The following is a 16,295-nucleotide window of genomic DNA, read 5'->3' on the forward strand; positions in this document are numbered from 1 at the left end:
CTTCCACTACCTGCAACCTCCGGCAACCACCTGCAACCTCCGGGAACCACACGGAAACCTTGGGTGGGGCGGTGGTCTCCAGAGATTTCCGTTCAGGTTTCCTAAGTGGGACAGGGGCATAAGTAGAAAGAATGTAAGAGATCCAACACTTTGTTGACAACTCTGACGTGCAACATCTTCAGTATCGTCAAGGCAACTGCAGTCCAAATATTCAAGGACACACATGCGCACACACACCAAGTATCAAGAACAGAGGCTATAAGGACCACATTGAAGATTTTGTCAATCTTAACTTTGCTCATGTTATGAGCACTATTGACTCCATTCTAGAGAAAACTATGAGATCCAGCCGCACTGCAACCTCGGACCAACAAGAAGGCCATATGTCAACAAAAAACGACCCAAATCCTTGGTGCACTCCATACACCAACTGAAATTCTAAACTTTGGTGAAGAAGGACTTCAGTCACTGATTTGCTTCCTCATCTTTCATGTCTGGGACGAGGAGGTTGGCACAAGTTATCACAATCATTGCCATTGAGATTCCAAACTCACTGATTCTGATTCGAAGGAATCCAGTAAAGTAGACTTAATGGTCTGGCAATTGAATAATTCTGGTTCGAAGATTCTAATCTGTTTTTCCAAAAGTTTTAATCTAGGAAATAGATGTGTTTTAGTCTTTAAAATCGGTAAAGTTTTTCTTTTGATCAACTTAAGAAACGTAATTCTGATTTTAATCCTTGTTGATAAAGATTAGTGGCAGCCACCTTCCCGATATGATGCCGTCTAGATCAGTCCTGGCATCACAGTCCACAGCATTGCATCACGCTCGTGTGAAACATTGTCTTCACTTGTTTTCCCTCAGCCTCAGACTCCGATTCCCGACATCTTCATCTGGATGTTGAGCAATGGGAAGCGTGTGGCTGTGGCACGAGTCCCAGCTCGACAGGTTCTGTACTCGGTGGTGGAGGAAGAGAAAGGACAGGACTGTGGGAAAATTCAGTCCCTCTTCATGAAGGTAAGCAGAGATAGGGATCTCATCCTCGTCCACCCTTCTCACTGCACTGTCTCCTTGGGCCTCACTGCCAAATGGAACACTCGGTTTCACGCAGTTTCACGCACATTCCACTGAGACGAATTATACCGGCAACTCCGCATTTCCCAGGAGTCACAGAAACCTTCAAATGGTTCTTGCAGGACTGATGTCCACATGAGCAGATAACTCAGCAGTGTCACTGGAGGGTCACAGTAAAAGGCCCGTGACTAGTTTGGGTTTTGGGCTTAATGGCCCTGTCCCACTGTACGAGTTCATTCCAAGAGCTCTCCCGAGTTTGCCCTGATTCGAACTCAGAGATTTACGGTAATGGCCGCTCGTCGGTACTCGGGGCTCTCGTGGACATTTTTCATTGTGTTGAAAAGTCTTCACGAGTCTTCCTGAGCTTACCTGCCGTTTGCGAGTCTTCCCGAGTACCTGCCGTTAGCGTTACGACCTGCTAAGAGACGTCCCCGAGCTCCGACGTACCCGCTACGTGCATTCTCCGTGATTACCACGATTTAAAAATAAACGCGGGAGAGCTCTTGGAATGAACTTGTACTGTGGGACAGGGCCATAATTCCTTGGGTACATTGGAGCCAGATCTAAAGGTCGGCCAAACAGACAGCTGTAATGAGAAGAACAAGGCAACCAATGGAAAGATGTTAACAATAAATATCCCATTTGGTTAAAGTAAACTAAAGTACAGTGCATTCCCTTTAGTTTCACAGCATTGTGCTCAGATGCCGAGCCTTGTACCCAGTCACCTGTCGCATGTTTGAGCCGTACTCCATGAGACAGGAAACACATACATATCTTAAGGCCTCACAAGTGTGTGAAACTTTTACTTTCGGTTCAGTTTACCTTTTTTTTTAAATTGAATGTTTTGGGAAAGTCAATTAAAACATTTTAATGTTTTTATTTTTTTTAAATCTGTGAATTTTTTGGCATCGACCTTTGGTATCTGCAAACATAATATGTTAAGAACATTTCAGAGCAATGTTGATATCGAGAGAGAAGATAATGTCTACAGTATTTTGCGTTTGGTCTCACCCTAGTGATTGATGATTGATCAAAATGGAGTGGTCTCCTCTGATGTGATTGTGTTCTATTGTCCACCAGGCACCAGGGGCACCGATTGGGGAGATTTTTGCGAAACTGGAGGTTTCCATGTGGCTGGGAGCGACAAAGTCCACTAAAGACATCGTCAGCAGCCTGCCCCAGGAATATATCCCCGTGTATGACGAAGCAGCGAAGGCGGACACCACTCGGATGCTGCCGCCCATTAAGCTCAACAGTGACTGTGAGGAATGAGACGAGCATTGGTCCCTTTAATATTGAAGGAAGGCTGGTGCCTTTTATTGGGCCCGGGGTTGGGTACGGTTTTTTGTGTGGGGGGTGGGCGTTAGGGGGGGGGGGGGGGGGGGGGGATTGGATGCAGATGTGGGGGGGGGGGGGTGTGCAGATACTTACTTTGATTGAGATACTTTGATTGAGAGGGGATCTTATAGAAACTTACAAAATTCTTAAGGGGTTGGCAGGCTAGATGCAGGAAGATTGTTCCCGATGTTGGGGAAGTCCAGGACAAGGGGTCACAGCTTAAGGATAAGGGGGAAATCCTTTAAAACCGAGATGAGAAGAACTTTTCTCACACAGAGAGTGGTGAGTCTCTGGAATTTTCTGCCAGAGAGGGTAGTTGAGGCCAGTTCATTGGCTATATTTAAGAGAGAGTTAGATGTGGCCCTTGTGGCTAAAGGGATCAGGGGGTATGGAGAGAAGGCAGGTACAGGATACTGAGTAGGATGATCAGCCATGATCATATTGAATGGCGAATGCTGCAGGATCGAAGGGCCGAATGGCCTACCCCTGCACCTAATTTCTATGTTTCAATGTTAACGTTGGCAGGGTGGGTGCTCATGAGCCCTACTGGTCAATCACTAAAGGCAAGTGGGTGTATACATCACCTACTCTGCACATTTCTCTTTTTTTGAGTGAAACACATGTTCTATTCAAAATACCTTCTTGATGGGCTACCTTTGAATAGAGCCAGTGCAGACTTGGCAAGCCACATCACCACAGTATAACAGGTGCGGCAGAGGTTCACCTGCACCTCCTCCAACCTCATCTATTGCATCCGCTGCTCTAGATGTCAGTTGCCCTACATCGGTGAGACCAAGCGTAGGCCTTGCGATCGCTTCGCCCAACACCTCCGCTCGGTCCGCAATAACCAACCTGACCTCCGGGTGGCTCAGCTCTTCAACTCCCCCTCCCATTCCGAATCCGACCTTTCTATCCTGGGCCTCCTCCATGGCCAGAGTGAGTCCCACCGTAAATTGGAGGAGCAGCACCTCATATTTCACTTGGGCAGTTTACACCCCAACGGTATGAACATTGACCTCCAATTTCAGGTAGTCCCTGCTTTCTCCTCCACTTTCCAACTCTCCCTCAACCCACTGTCTCCGCCTCTTTCTTTCTTCTTTCCCCCCCCCCCCCCCCCCCCCCCCCCCCCCCCACCTGCTGCTTCCACTACCTGCAACCTCCAGGAACCGCACGGAAACCATGGGTGGGGCGCAAAGTCTCCAGAGGTTTCCGTTCAGGTTTCCTAAGTGGGACGGGGGCATTATGGCGTGTTTCCATGCTCTGTGACTCCACTACTCTCTCAATCTGTAAAGCTTCCTCACTCAGCAGCACCAGTCAGTGGTGGCCTCCTAAACACATTTCAGAACATTCTCCCCTTTTCTTCAATAAAATCTCCCAAATCCAGCCCTCTGCAGATTTTGCACACTGCTGCACCCTCTCCACGGACTTTCTCCTCTATTTCTCACCTCCCTATTTGGTGCCCTTTAGAATACCCACAGTTTGGGCAGACTGCTGACAAATGCAACTTTGCAGCTGAATCAAAGGCAGACTCGCGAGGTCACCCTTACCAGCAAAGACCCAGCTGGGGAATCCACATCACATGCCTGGTGGTGGCGCATCCCAGGGAGCCTGGGCTCTGATTCACTCAGTTAATCATTCAGCCAAAGAAGACTACATCCAGTCTAAAGAAGGGCTCTGACACAAACCGTCACCTATCCATGATCTCCACAGATGCTGCCTGACCTGCTGAGTTACTTCAAAACTTTGTGTCTTTTTTGTAAACGTAGTTCCTTGTGTCTGCATCTCCCTCAGTTCACAGCAACAGAGGAAAACGCAACCCACGGCAACCGAGGAGAGATCACACACGCCAACCTGACCACACTTACACTTGTATTATGTGCAGGAAGGAACTGCAGGTGCTGGTTTACACAAAATGCTGGAGTAACTCAGCAGCACAGGGAGCTTCTCCGGAGAGAAGGAATGGGTGACATTTTGGGTCGAGACTCTACTTCAGACCTAGTTAGGGGAGAGGAAGACTGGAGATATGGATGGGCAAGGTGTAAACATGCCAGATCAAAGCAGAAGATGCTCAAGGAAATGTAGAATGGTTCATTGTTGACTGAGGAAAAGGTGACAACGAGGCGTACAAACAGTAATGTATAGAAAGGAACTGAAGATAGACACAAAATGTGGAGTAACTCAGCGGGTCAGGCAGCATCTCCGGAGAGAAGGAATGGGTGACGTTTCGGGTCGAGACCCCTCTTCAGACTGATGTCAGGGGAGGGGGCGGGACAAAGATAAAGTGTATACGGAGACAGTAAGACTAGTGGGAGAACTGGGAAGGGGAAAGAGAGAGAAAACAAGGGCTATCTTAGATAGACACCAGTCTTACTGTCACCGCTTACACCCTATCTTCGTCCCACCCCCTCCCCGATATCAGTCTGAAGAAGGGTCTCGACCCGAAATGTCGCTCATTCCTTCTCTCCGCAGATGCTGCCTCACCCGCTGAGTTACTCCACCTTTTTGTGTCTACCTTCGATTTAAACCAACATCTGCAGTTCTTTCTTACACAAAGGAACTGGAGATGCTGGTTTACACCAAAGGTAGACACAAAATGCTGGAGTAACTCAGTGGGACAGGCAGCATCTCTGGAGAGAAGCAATGGGTGACGTTTTGCGTCGAGACCCTTCAGGAAATGGGCCATTCAACCCAACTCTGAACATGTGTAGCATTGGGTTGTGAAGAGCTGGAGACGACAAAAGCACAGAGTTAAGTTTAATCATTGTTTGGAGTTGAAAGAAAGAACCAAGAGACACATTTTCTATGCTTCTGTCTGTCCCGTCTCCCCTCAGCCTCCTTCACTCCAGGGGAAACAATCGCAGCCGATCTCTCTCTTTATTCCAGGCAGCATCCTGGTGAATCTCTGCACCCTCTCCAACACTGTGGCTTGAGAACTATTTATAAAGCAACTTTAACAAAGCAATTTTTGCATCTGTTTTATGTGACTGAATCTCTCTTTCCCCTACACACAGACAACAGTTATTTCCAGCTCCGGGCTCACATGTACCAGGCTCGGGGACTGCTGGCAGCCGATGAAACCGGACTGTCAGATCCGTTTGCAAGAGTTGTGTTTTCAACTCAGTGTCAGGCAACCAGGGTAAGATGCTTGAATAATCAGCGATGCAATGCCCATTTTTATTCTCATTCATTCTGTAAAGTGTTAGTGGACCTTTAATCTGTTGCAGTGACCATTTCCCTTTGGTTCCTCATTTTGTTTATTGGGGAAAACAAAAGGGAGTTGATACATGGTGTTTGATGTTGGTCATTCTTGAAGAATTTCAAATATCTCAAAATGGACTATATTATTATTATTTTTTTAATTTTTTTTATTAGAAGTTAATACAGCACAAAACAGTACAGTGGAACCTAATTTATTATTTTTAAATAATACAAAGAGAATGGAGCTGAATTATTGCATTGCCGGTTTATAACCATATAACCATATAACAATTACAGCACGGAAACAGGCCATCTCGACCCTTCTAGTCCGTGCCGAACACATAATCTCCCCTTGTCCCATATACCTGCGCTCAGACCATAACCCTCCATTCCCTTCCCATCCATATAACTATCCAATTTATTTTTAAATGATAAAAACGAACCTCCCTCCACCACCTTCACTGGAAGCTCATTCCACACCGCTACCACTCTCTGAGTAAAGAAGTTCCCCCTCATGTTACCCCTAAACTTCAGTCCCTTAATTCTCATGAATGTGGTTTAGATCCAAATATGAATAAAGGAAAGAGACAATGATAGAATTGGATGTTTAATAACATATAACAATTACAGCACGGAAACAGGCCATCTCGACACTTCTAGTCCGTGCGGAACCCTTACTCTCACCTAGTCCCATCTACTTGCACTCAGACCATTCCTTTCCCGTCCATATACCTATCCAATTTATTTTTAAATGATAAATTCAAACCTGCCTCCACCACTTCCACTGGAAGCTCACTCCACACAGCTACCACTCTCTGCAAAAAGAAGTTCCCCCTCGTGTTACCCCTAAACTTCTGCCCCTTAATTCTCAAATCTTCATAATTTTTTTATAAACTGACCTACGGTCACGATTGAGACAATCAACCCTTCGATCATGTTCATGCAAAGCTCTGCGTTGTTAATGTTCAGGTAGTGAAGGCATCCTCAATATGTCTGTCTGTAGCATTGATCAGACAAATCTTTATCTGTTCAAATCTGTTTATTGGTTGGAGGTTGGAAGACAGTAGAATCTGACTAATGATATAAATATGTGTACGGGTACTGATGGTTTGTACATGTACCGATGGTCTGTTAGATGAAATGGCATTTCCATTTAACAGTTCCTGTTGATGCAATTCAGCTTCATGCCAATGCACACTGGTTGAGATTGAGGAGCACAGAGTTATACAGTGACAGGGCCACTTGTCCTATGTGTCCAAGTGGGGCAGGAATGGATTTACCCAAACTCACTGTTTTATTGAAGACAAAGGTGTATTTTTCCATCAATTACACTTTAACTTGTGTAATATAAAACTGAACTCCAAGTCTGAACAAAAGTCTCATTGATTCACTTACTTTATCCACTAGCTAAACTGATTAATAATCATAGCCGTCACATTAGAGGTGCCAGTACGCTGTACCAGTGTCACAAAGGTGTCACTGTGTATTAATCTCATTTTCCAGTATATGAGCTCCAGGCATGAAAGGTTGCAGGCTATCTTTAAAATTTGTTATTATTTTAAGAGATTTTTTTGAAAGAAATGCAATCACAGATGATGACATGTTGCTATACTACACCAAGTAAGACACTTAGCAATGCCAGATTTATTGACATCATTTCCATGGTGGAGTTTGCATGAGCAGAACTGTCCGCCCCTATTCCCCCATCCCTGCAGGTCAATGAATGGCCAGCAGTGACATTCCTTGGAAATGTATTCTGTGGCCATCAAGTGCAGGTGACTTTGTGCTTAACCATCCACCAAAGTCAGATTGTTATCATCAATAATGATAGCACACAGGCCTGTTTAATATCACAAATAATTTGGGATTTGTTATCATGTTCTTCCTGAGCATCAGAGCACTGCAGTGGAATCATGTCATTTACAGCTATTGAAATGCAGATTTAATGCTTGTTTTCAAATTAATTCTTCCTCAGTACCTGGAAGAAACACTGTCTCCAATGTGGACAGAGATGTTGCTGTTTGATCAAATCCTAATCGAGGGAAGTAAAGAAGAACTGAAGAATGATCCACCCTTAATCATCATTAACATCTACGACTTTGACAGCTTTGTGAGTCTCGGTCTTGTGCTCTTATTAAAAATGCCTCATAAGGATCGGGAAAATTGTGCTGGTGGCTTCTGAGTTTAACGTGTGGAACCAAAAATAGTTGTAGCTTGTGAGGCCAATGTGATCATTCAGGCCAGAAATGTGCCTATTTCAGTGAATCCATCTTCCCAGTTCCTAGCAGAAACTGAATAAATGCGCTGAGGTTTTCTCTGATCTTACTGTAAATTAGCTTAATTTCTGTCTCAAAGTTATGAACCCATTTGCCAAGATAAGTAGATCCCTTCTGTCACCTTGTCTGGGCTTATCACAGTCTTGGTACATCTCAATTAAATCTTCCTTGATCTTCCCTGAACCAAAACAATGAACTCCAGTTTAGTTGGTATCTCCCAATAACAAGTCTCCAGTGCTGGAAACATCTCGGTAAATCTTCTCTGCACTTCCTAGTGCTTTCCCATCCTCCTGGTCTGGAAACCAGACTGATCAAAATATTCCATTTAGAGATACAGGCCCTTGGTTACAGCTCACCGTGTCCGCTCCGAACATCGATCCCCGCACACTAACACTATCCTACACACATGAGGGGCAATTTACATTTATACCAAGCCAATTAATCTACAAACCTGTACGTCTTTGGAGTGTGGGAGGAAACTGAAGGTCTTGGAGAAAACCCACGCAAGTCACGGGGAGAACGAACAAACTCCGTTCAGACAGCACCCGTAGTCAGGATTGAACTGGAGTCTCTGGCGCTGTAAGACAGCAGCTCTACCGTTACGCCATTGGGCTGCCATCTGTAGTTCCAACAGAGAGTTTGCTCCTGTATTCTGTGCTTCAATTATTAATGGTAATAACTTTCTCTGTTTGCTAACTTAATCACTTCACTTGCACGTCATGGTTGCTTTTAGAGATTGGTGGACATGCATGCCAAGATTGCTTTGTTCTGTACGCGTATTACTATTCTATCATTTATACTTATTTACTTGTCCTGCAAATGTGGTATTGATTTATGCATGTCTCTAGATTGAATTTACCTCAGCAGTCTATGATGTTTCCGTCAACCTTGTTGCAGGTTTCGGTGTGATTGGCAAATTACTTAACCATGGCCACTACTTTTAATTCATTTAGTAATAAGCATTATGGAAAGCAAGAGGCCGTGCTGAGCCCAGAACTCCGGTACACACGCCCCTTCTGTCAATAAAATGTCTGTAATAATCCTTTGAGCTAACTTTGAACTTAATGCCACTTTCCCATGGATCTCATTTCTTTTACCACCTAACTCTACCCCTTGGGACTTTGTCATATCTCCAGCTGAACTCCATGCAGATAACCTCATATTTGTCACTGGTCTCAACTTTCACCGACACTTCTTGTTAAGTCAAGAGTGTTTTATTGTCATGTGTCCCAGATAGAACACTGAAACTCTGCGCAGCACAACAGAATATGTAAACATAGTACACTGTAAACAATATGATAAATGATAGAGAGAGAGAGAAAAAAAAAGGTTCAATGTGTATAAATGAACAAATCCATGCCGGCTGCCCCCAATTTACCCGTGCATCTTCAGTGCTGCACCCTCAGGTCGGGACCTTTTTCCCATTTCTCTCCACAATTCGTCCAGTGGATGTTTTTTCACTCATGATTCCAGCATCTGCACTCTCTTGTGCCTCCAACTTCCCCACGGCCTCTAACACCCATGTCTTTCTCTGCGAGACAAACAAGGAATATTCATTGTATACCTCGCCTGTCTCCTGTGGCTGCCCAGGTAGAAGATCTAGCCTGTTCGTGCAGATCAATGTGGTGTAATATTAGTGGGTGTGGACCTGTATCACAATGGAATGAGGTGGGTGGATTTGCCTGGCATTCTTCCACAGTGAGGTGCAAGTCTAACTCTCTGCCTATTCTTCCCGGCAATAATCTAGACCCTGGACACCATCCTCTGATGGATTGCCAAGTAAATGGGGAATTCTTGTCCGACTTTTGTGATGTTGTGTGTTGATCTGCAAGGATCTCGCATCATGCTATGTTCAAATGATACATTCTAATGGCACCTTTCCACAAATTACAGGGCAGCCCGGAGTTTCTTGGACGTGCCTTTGCAGTTCCATCCATTAAACTGCAGGAGGAAAAATATGAGAGACCAACCTTAAAGTTTCATGACATTTACAAGGGCAAGACCATGGGTGGTGAACTGCTGGCAGCTTTTGAACTGATAGAACTTGATTACAGTGGATATGGAGAGGTAGGAAAATCAAACCTTCCCAACTCTTTCATTTGCTCTTCCTCGCTGAAGTGAACGTTGGTAGTTCCGTCCCAAATGTCAATTTCCTCCCATGTTTTGAGAGGTTGGGGACAATCCCCTCCCCCCCCCATGTTTTGGGATCCGAATTTTGAAATTAAGTGAAAAGAAACAATTAAAATCTCCGCTTTCCGTGAGACAGTGTCACTGTTAAGCGCTTCTTAAATGTCTCTATTAACATCGTATTAACACGATGTGTCACCAATTGTGTTTTGACCTTCAAGTATTATTGAAGGTATTCGCAGAGAATTTCTTAAAGCTGTCTGATGTGGGTACAGTTACCATTTGAACTCATTGGATGTATTGGTGGATGGGAAAGATTTGAACGGGTATCAGATTTAAACGGGTCAGGTCATTAAGGGCTCCGGTCGAACGGGTTTACTAGCTGGCTTGCAGGTAAGTCCCTCATTCACGGTCACTCACATTATTTAGTATTTTTTCCCATCTCTCTCTCTCTTCCTCCCCCTCCAAGGTTGGTTCTTCTGTTTGCCTTTATTTACTTCAGTTTTATTTGTTTAAGTGTTATTTATCAAATTGTAGCTTTTGAAAGATTCAAGCGGGTGTCAGGCGCTTTCTAAGGGCTGAATCGGCCCGTTCGTGTGGCCTTTCATCGCCCGGCGCTCCTTAAAATCAAACTGTTGCATCAAGGCGATCGAGGTTCCCGATGTTGAAGCCCCCGCCGGCCAATTTTAAGCCGCGCCGGTCGATGAAAGGACCCGTGAACGGGCCGATTCAAGCCCCTCGATTCTGGGGCAGATGAAGCTGCTGTTCCTGGAGTTTGGAGTCAGCCACCAACCAGGTCAGCTCCCGATGTTACCATCCACAGGGCCCACAGTTGAAGCCTCCAAAGTGTGTGTGTGTGTCTGGTCTCTGGTCTCTGGTCTCTGGTCTCTGGTCTCTGGTCTCTGGTCTCTGGTCTCTCCCAACATCGGGAACCTGTTTCCTGCCCTTAACAATCTTATATGTTTCAATAAGATCCCCTCTCATCCTTCTAAACTCCAGTGTAAACAACCCCAGTCCCTCCATTCTTTCATCATATGACAGTCCCGGGAATTAACCTCGTGAACCTACGCTGCACTCCCTCAACAGCAAGAATGTCCTTCCTCAAATTTGGAGACCAATACTCCAGGTGTGGTCTCACCAGGGCCCTGTACAACTGCAGTAGAACCTCTTTGCTCGTATACTCAACTCCTCTTGTTTTGAAGGCCAACATGCCATTAGCTTTCTTCACTGCCTGCTGTACCTGCATGCTTACTTTCAGTGACTGATGTACATGGACACCCAGATCTCGTTGTACATCCCTGCGGAAGAAATTAATTTAGATGGAAATGAAAGGAAAATGAAAAACGGAGATTTTGCAGGTTTGCTTCAAGAGACTTTATTGCATGAAATCATGGAGAGATGGCAGCAGTTAACTGCTCACCAGATCTCTGACTTCACAGCAGAATTAGCCGAGTTTTACTGTACAATAAACAACTTTTGTTTTTTGTTAGATACAACTATACGAAAATATACTATCTACTACATAGGTACCAATTAGTTCATTAGTCATAACATACATTTGGTTTATGTCAATCCTATTCACCAACTGATGGTTAATACAAGTCAAACGTAATACAAGGTGAGATAGTCATTATTCTATCTCACCTGCGGCCCGCGCCACCATCCCCTCTCTGAGCCAATCATAAGCCCCCATTTACTGCAACGTATCTGCACTACTAGCGATAGGTCTAATGTAACACACTGCTGAGAAAAACAAAGTTCCTTGTCTCCGTCTACTGTTTCATGTTTACATTTTTCATCCACCTTTTAACACATTCCTAGACGAGGTAATGCGTCTACTCTTACTTTGCCGATTCCCATGAACCTGTTCTACACCTGGTCAACGAGAGATGCCAATTGTCACATCCAAACACACTTTCGTTACCTTGTTCAATTCCAATCAAAATCAAGTAAGGAAGGATATTAATATTTTCTTCCATAGTTCCCTACTCGTTGATCTTTGTGATCAACACATATTATAGTAAGAAAGGATTTTAATATTTTCTCTCATTAATCAGTTGCAAAAATAGAGGCATAGGTGTCTGATTATAATTAGGTTGGAACCCGTCCTTGAGCTCACAAAAGGGATACCATCTTCAGCATGCGCAGGAATATGGGCACAAACCCAACATTCAAATCAGATAAGGAAGCCTGTTTTTCTTTTAGTTGAGAGTTCACTATGTTCTGTGTGAAAGTTGTTAGTTGAATTTCATACTCCAACTTCTACCTTCATCCTGTCTCTCGTAACGATCTAGATGCCTCTCTTCACTCTCAAGTCCTCTATGATCCCATAAAATGTTAATATATTCATAATTATTTAATACTATAAAGATAGTTAATAAAGAATAGTATAATGTTGATACTATTTTAATGGTCGTGTTATCACTACAAAAATGTACGGCTCTTGCGTTTCCTTCTCCTCGAGGGCTCCGCCTGAGTGATGCGTTTACATCTGGTGGCATGTGCCCAATCGGGTTTTTCTTTTACTTTTACTGCCGTTTGCGTTGTTTGCAGCATCTCGAAGAGAAATAATCTTTGTTCGTTGCTCCCACATAAACCTGATCTGGTTTAAACGGGTGCATATTGCCTTCTGCCAGAGGGACTGTGCCTGCTTAACTTTGTCATAGATTTTACCAACTGTTTCACACATGGCTTGAGCATATCTTAAGGATATTTCATCATTCCAAATTAGAGCGACCTTCTCAGGAGTCATCGGGGGTCGGGTTCCTGTTGTCATAGGTCGCCCCATCAATATCCCGTGAGGTGTTAGGCCCGTGTTTCTATTTTTCTGATTTCCCAGGGCATACATCACTATGGGCATGGCGTCTGGCCACAACTACCTATTTTGCTGGCATACTTTGCCCAAAGTGGCTTTTATCTCACCATTTACTCTTTCCACCATCTCTGAGGACTGTGGTTGATATGGTATGTGTCATTTCCACTGGAACCCAAGATCCTTCAACAAGTTCCGAACTCATTTACTGGTGAAATGGGTTCCTCTGTCACTGTTTATTCCCATGGGTATCCGAATCTAGGTATTATTTATTTCATTAAAATATTGACTACCATCCTTGCATCATCCCTCTCCACCCTTCTGGAGAACATATCAACTATGACCAGAATGTACTTAAAACCCTTTGCTGTTGTACAAACTCAATTAGCAAATTCTCAAAAGACATTTCAGGTTGTGGTTGGTGATCAAATTTTGCAGGCGTCTCCCTTCTATTATTTTGTTGATACACCAGACATGTTCTTGCAACCTTATCAATTACTGTATGACTGATATACCTGGTACATACCATTGCTGGGACAATGTGTGTGCCATCCCCCCCCCTTTACCCATGTGAGCCTGTCCATGGGCTAGGCGAGACAGGGACAAAAATAGGCTCCTGGGGCAAACTACCCGACCATCAGGGTGGACCCAGACAGTAGGGTCTTGATAACACCCTGTTTTGCGCCAGGATTTATTTTCCTGGAGTGGTGCTAGGCTTTGGGCATCCTGTAACAGGGTTACATCAATGCAAACCGGGAGCTTTCTTTGTGCTACAGACTTAATTTTAGCTGCTTATAATTGTGGGGTTTGCCTGTGGGCAATCTGTTTGGCTACATAATCAGCTGATCTTTTCCCCTCACATTTAATAACTGCAATTTGCTGTGGCAATCCAATAAATTTAAGACCAGTTTATCATGCTTAATAGTCTTTCCTATTGATGTGATGAATCCTCTACATTGGCATAACTGCCCAAAGTCATGTACAACCCCAAATGCGTAGCGAGAATCGGTGTAGATATTAGCACTTTTATTCATTTGCCAATATGCATGCACGAGTCGGGGCATACAGCTCAGTTGCCTGAGTGGTCGTTCCGGCACTTGGTGTGGTGTGACCACTGCATATCCTGCTAATAATCTGTCATCGCTAGGTCGGTGTGAAGAGCCATCAATAAATAGGACCAGGTCAGGATTATCAATCGGATTACTCTAAGTCCAGCCGGGGAGTGGCAGCGGCTTCTACAAGCAATAGATAATCATGGTCACAATCTTCTTCTGGCAGTGGTACAAAGGTAGCTGGGTTTATAGCAGGTGATCGCTGATAAGTATAGTTCGGATGTGATAAAAGGATAACTTCATATCCTGTTCTTCTAGTGGCTGTGAAATGCTGTGTAGCTGCTGAATTGAATAATAACATCACTGCATGAGGAACAGTCACTACACACGGGTGATCAAGAACGACAGGGATTGACTTTTCTATCATTGTAGCCGTTGCCGCTGCAGCTTGCAAGCAGGCTGGCGTGCCATTTACTGCAGCTGGCAGAACTGTCATTTTTCCAGGGATACTTTCTGCCCTCTTTCTGCCAAATGTTGCAGCAATTGAGTCTTTACAATCAGGACCTGTCACAGAGGCTACCAAAGGGTCATTGACATACTGGATCAAAGTAGACCTCTCTGATAAATGATATTCCTCTAGATCAGTTTCCACTGCTGCTGCATATACGGTCGGGCTTTCAGTATACCCCTGGGGTGGCCGAGTCCAGGTGTATTGTTGATCCTTGTAGGTAAAAGCAAACAGGACCTGGCTGTCTTGATGCAGGGGTATGGAGAAAAAGGCTGAACATTGGTTAATTACTGTAAAGGAGTCGCTTCCGTCAGTATAGATGACAGAATAATATTGGTGTCAGGTACTAAAGGAGCAATAGGGATCACTATTTTGTTAATAGCTTCCGGGTCTTGGACGAAACGCCATTCATCTGTGGAATTCTCTGCCACAGAAGGTAGTTGAGGCCAGTTCATTGGCTATATTTAAGAGGGAGTTAGATGTGGCCCTTGTGGCTAAAGGGATCAGGTGGTATGGAGAGAAGGCAGGTACAGGATACTGAGTTGGATGACCAGCCATGATCATATTGAATGGCGGTGCAGGCTCGAAGGGCCAAATGGCCTCCTCCTGCACCTATTTTCTATGTTTCTATGTTTCATAACATACATTTTGTTTATGTCAATCTTATTCACCAACTGATGGTTAATACAAGTCAAACACAATACAAGGGCATCTTGACATTATTCTATCTCACCTCTCAGGTGGACCACCATTCCCTCTTCGAGCCAATCATAAGCCCCCATTTAATGGAAGGTATCTACACTACTAGCGGTAGGGGGCGCTGGTGGTCTGCTGTAACACGCTGCTGTATGAAACAAGCTTCCTTATCTCCGTCTACTATTTCATGTTTAAATTTACCGTCCACCCTTCAACATATTCCTAGACAAGAGGCAATACGTCTAATCTTACTTTGCTAATTCCCATGAACCACTTCTATACCTGGTCAACGAGAAATTCCAATTGTCACATCCAAACACCCTTTCGTTACCTTGTTCAATTTCAATTATAATTAAGTAAGGAAGGATATTAATATTTTCTTCCACATTCCCCTTTTCCTAATCGGCTATAAAATCCGGGATCGTCTGGTCTTTGTGTTGCAAACATCGCACCACCTCTCCTATGTCACTATGTTTTCTCGCTCCCCTCATTATAGCCTCCTTTTCTCTATGGCCCAACCAGTGAGTGAGGGACTCATTTCCCTGAGCTTGCTGATCATCATTTTTCCTAACGACACCATTCAGATAATAATCTTACTTCCTGTTCTTGTCACCAAAGTGGAAAACCTCACATTTATCCACATTAAACTGCATCTGTCCACTGTCCCCCAACCTGTCCAAGTCACCCTGCGTACTCATAGCATCTTCCTCACAGTTCACACTGCCACCCAGCTTTATGTCATCTGCAAATTTGCTAATGTTACCTTTAATCATTAATGTATAGTATATTGTAAATAGCTGCGGTCCCAGCACCGAGCCTTGTGCTACCCCACTAGTCACTGCCTGCCATTCTGAAAGGGACCCGTTAATTCTTACGGTACACAAAATTGATGGAGAAACTCAGCGGGTGCAGCAGCATCTATGGAGCGAAGGAAACGGGCGACGTTTCGGGCCGAAACCCTTCTTCAGACCAATGGGAGGTGGGGGGGGAGAAGGAAGGAAAAGGGGAGGAGGAGGAGCCAGCGAGCAGGATGGGGAGGAGTGGTGGGAGGAGACAGCTAGAGGTTTAGGAAGGGGAGGAGACAGCAAGGGCTAGCAAAATTGGGAGAATTCAATGTTAATGCCATCCGGACGCAAGGTCCCCAGGCGGAATATGAGGTGCTGTTCCTCCAATTTCCGCTGTTGCTCACCGTTGATTCTTACTCTGTTTCCTGT

At 44.5% G+C, this 16,295-nt stretch overlaps 1 protein-coding gene across 1 annotated transcript in view; it reads left to right on the top strand.

The window, feature by feature from the left end:
- The window catches only part of fer1l4 (fer-1 like family member 4), a 118,680-nt gene that overhangs the window by 52,992 nt on the left and 49,393 nt on the right, over positions 1 to 16,295 (top strand). Inside the window, exons 22-26 of the mRNA XM_055652728.1 lie at positions 865 to 1,017; positions 2,155 to 2,335; positions 5,424 to 5,548; positions 7,586 to 7,720; positions 9,780 to 9,953. Coding sequence (XP_055508703.1) covers positions 865 to 1,017; positions 2,155 to 2,335; positions 5,424 to 5,548; positions 7,586 to 7,720; positions 9,780 to 9,953 — 768 coding nt within the window. The remainder of the gene's footprint in view (positions 1 to 864; positions 1,018 to 2,154; positions 2,336 to 5,423; positions 5,549 to 7,585; positions 7,721 to 9,779; positions 9,954 to 16,295) is intronic.

Source organism: Leucoraja erinacea, chromosome 21 (genome assembly GCF_028641065.1).
Source record: "Leucoraja erinacea ecotype New England chromosome 21, Leri_hhj_1, whole genome shotgun sequence".
Classification (NCBI taxonomy): Eukaryota; Metazoa; Chordata; class Chondrichthyes; order Rajiformes; family Rajidae; genus Leucoraja; species Leucoraja erinaceus.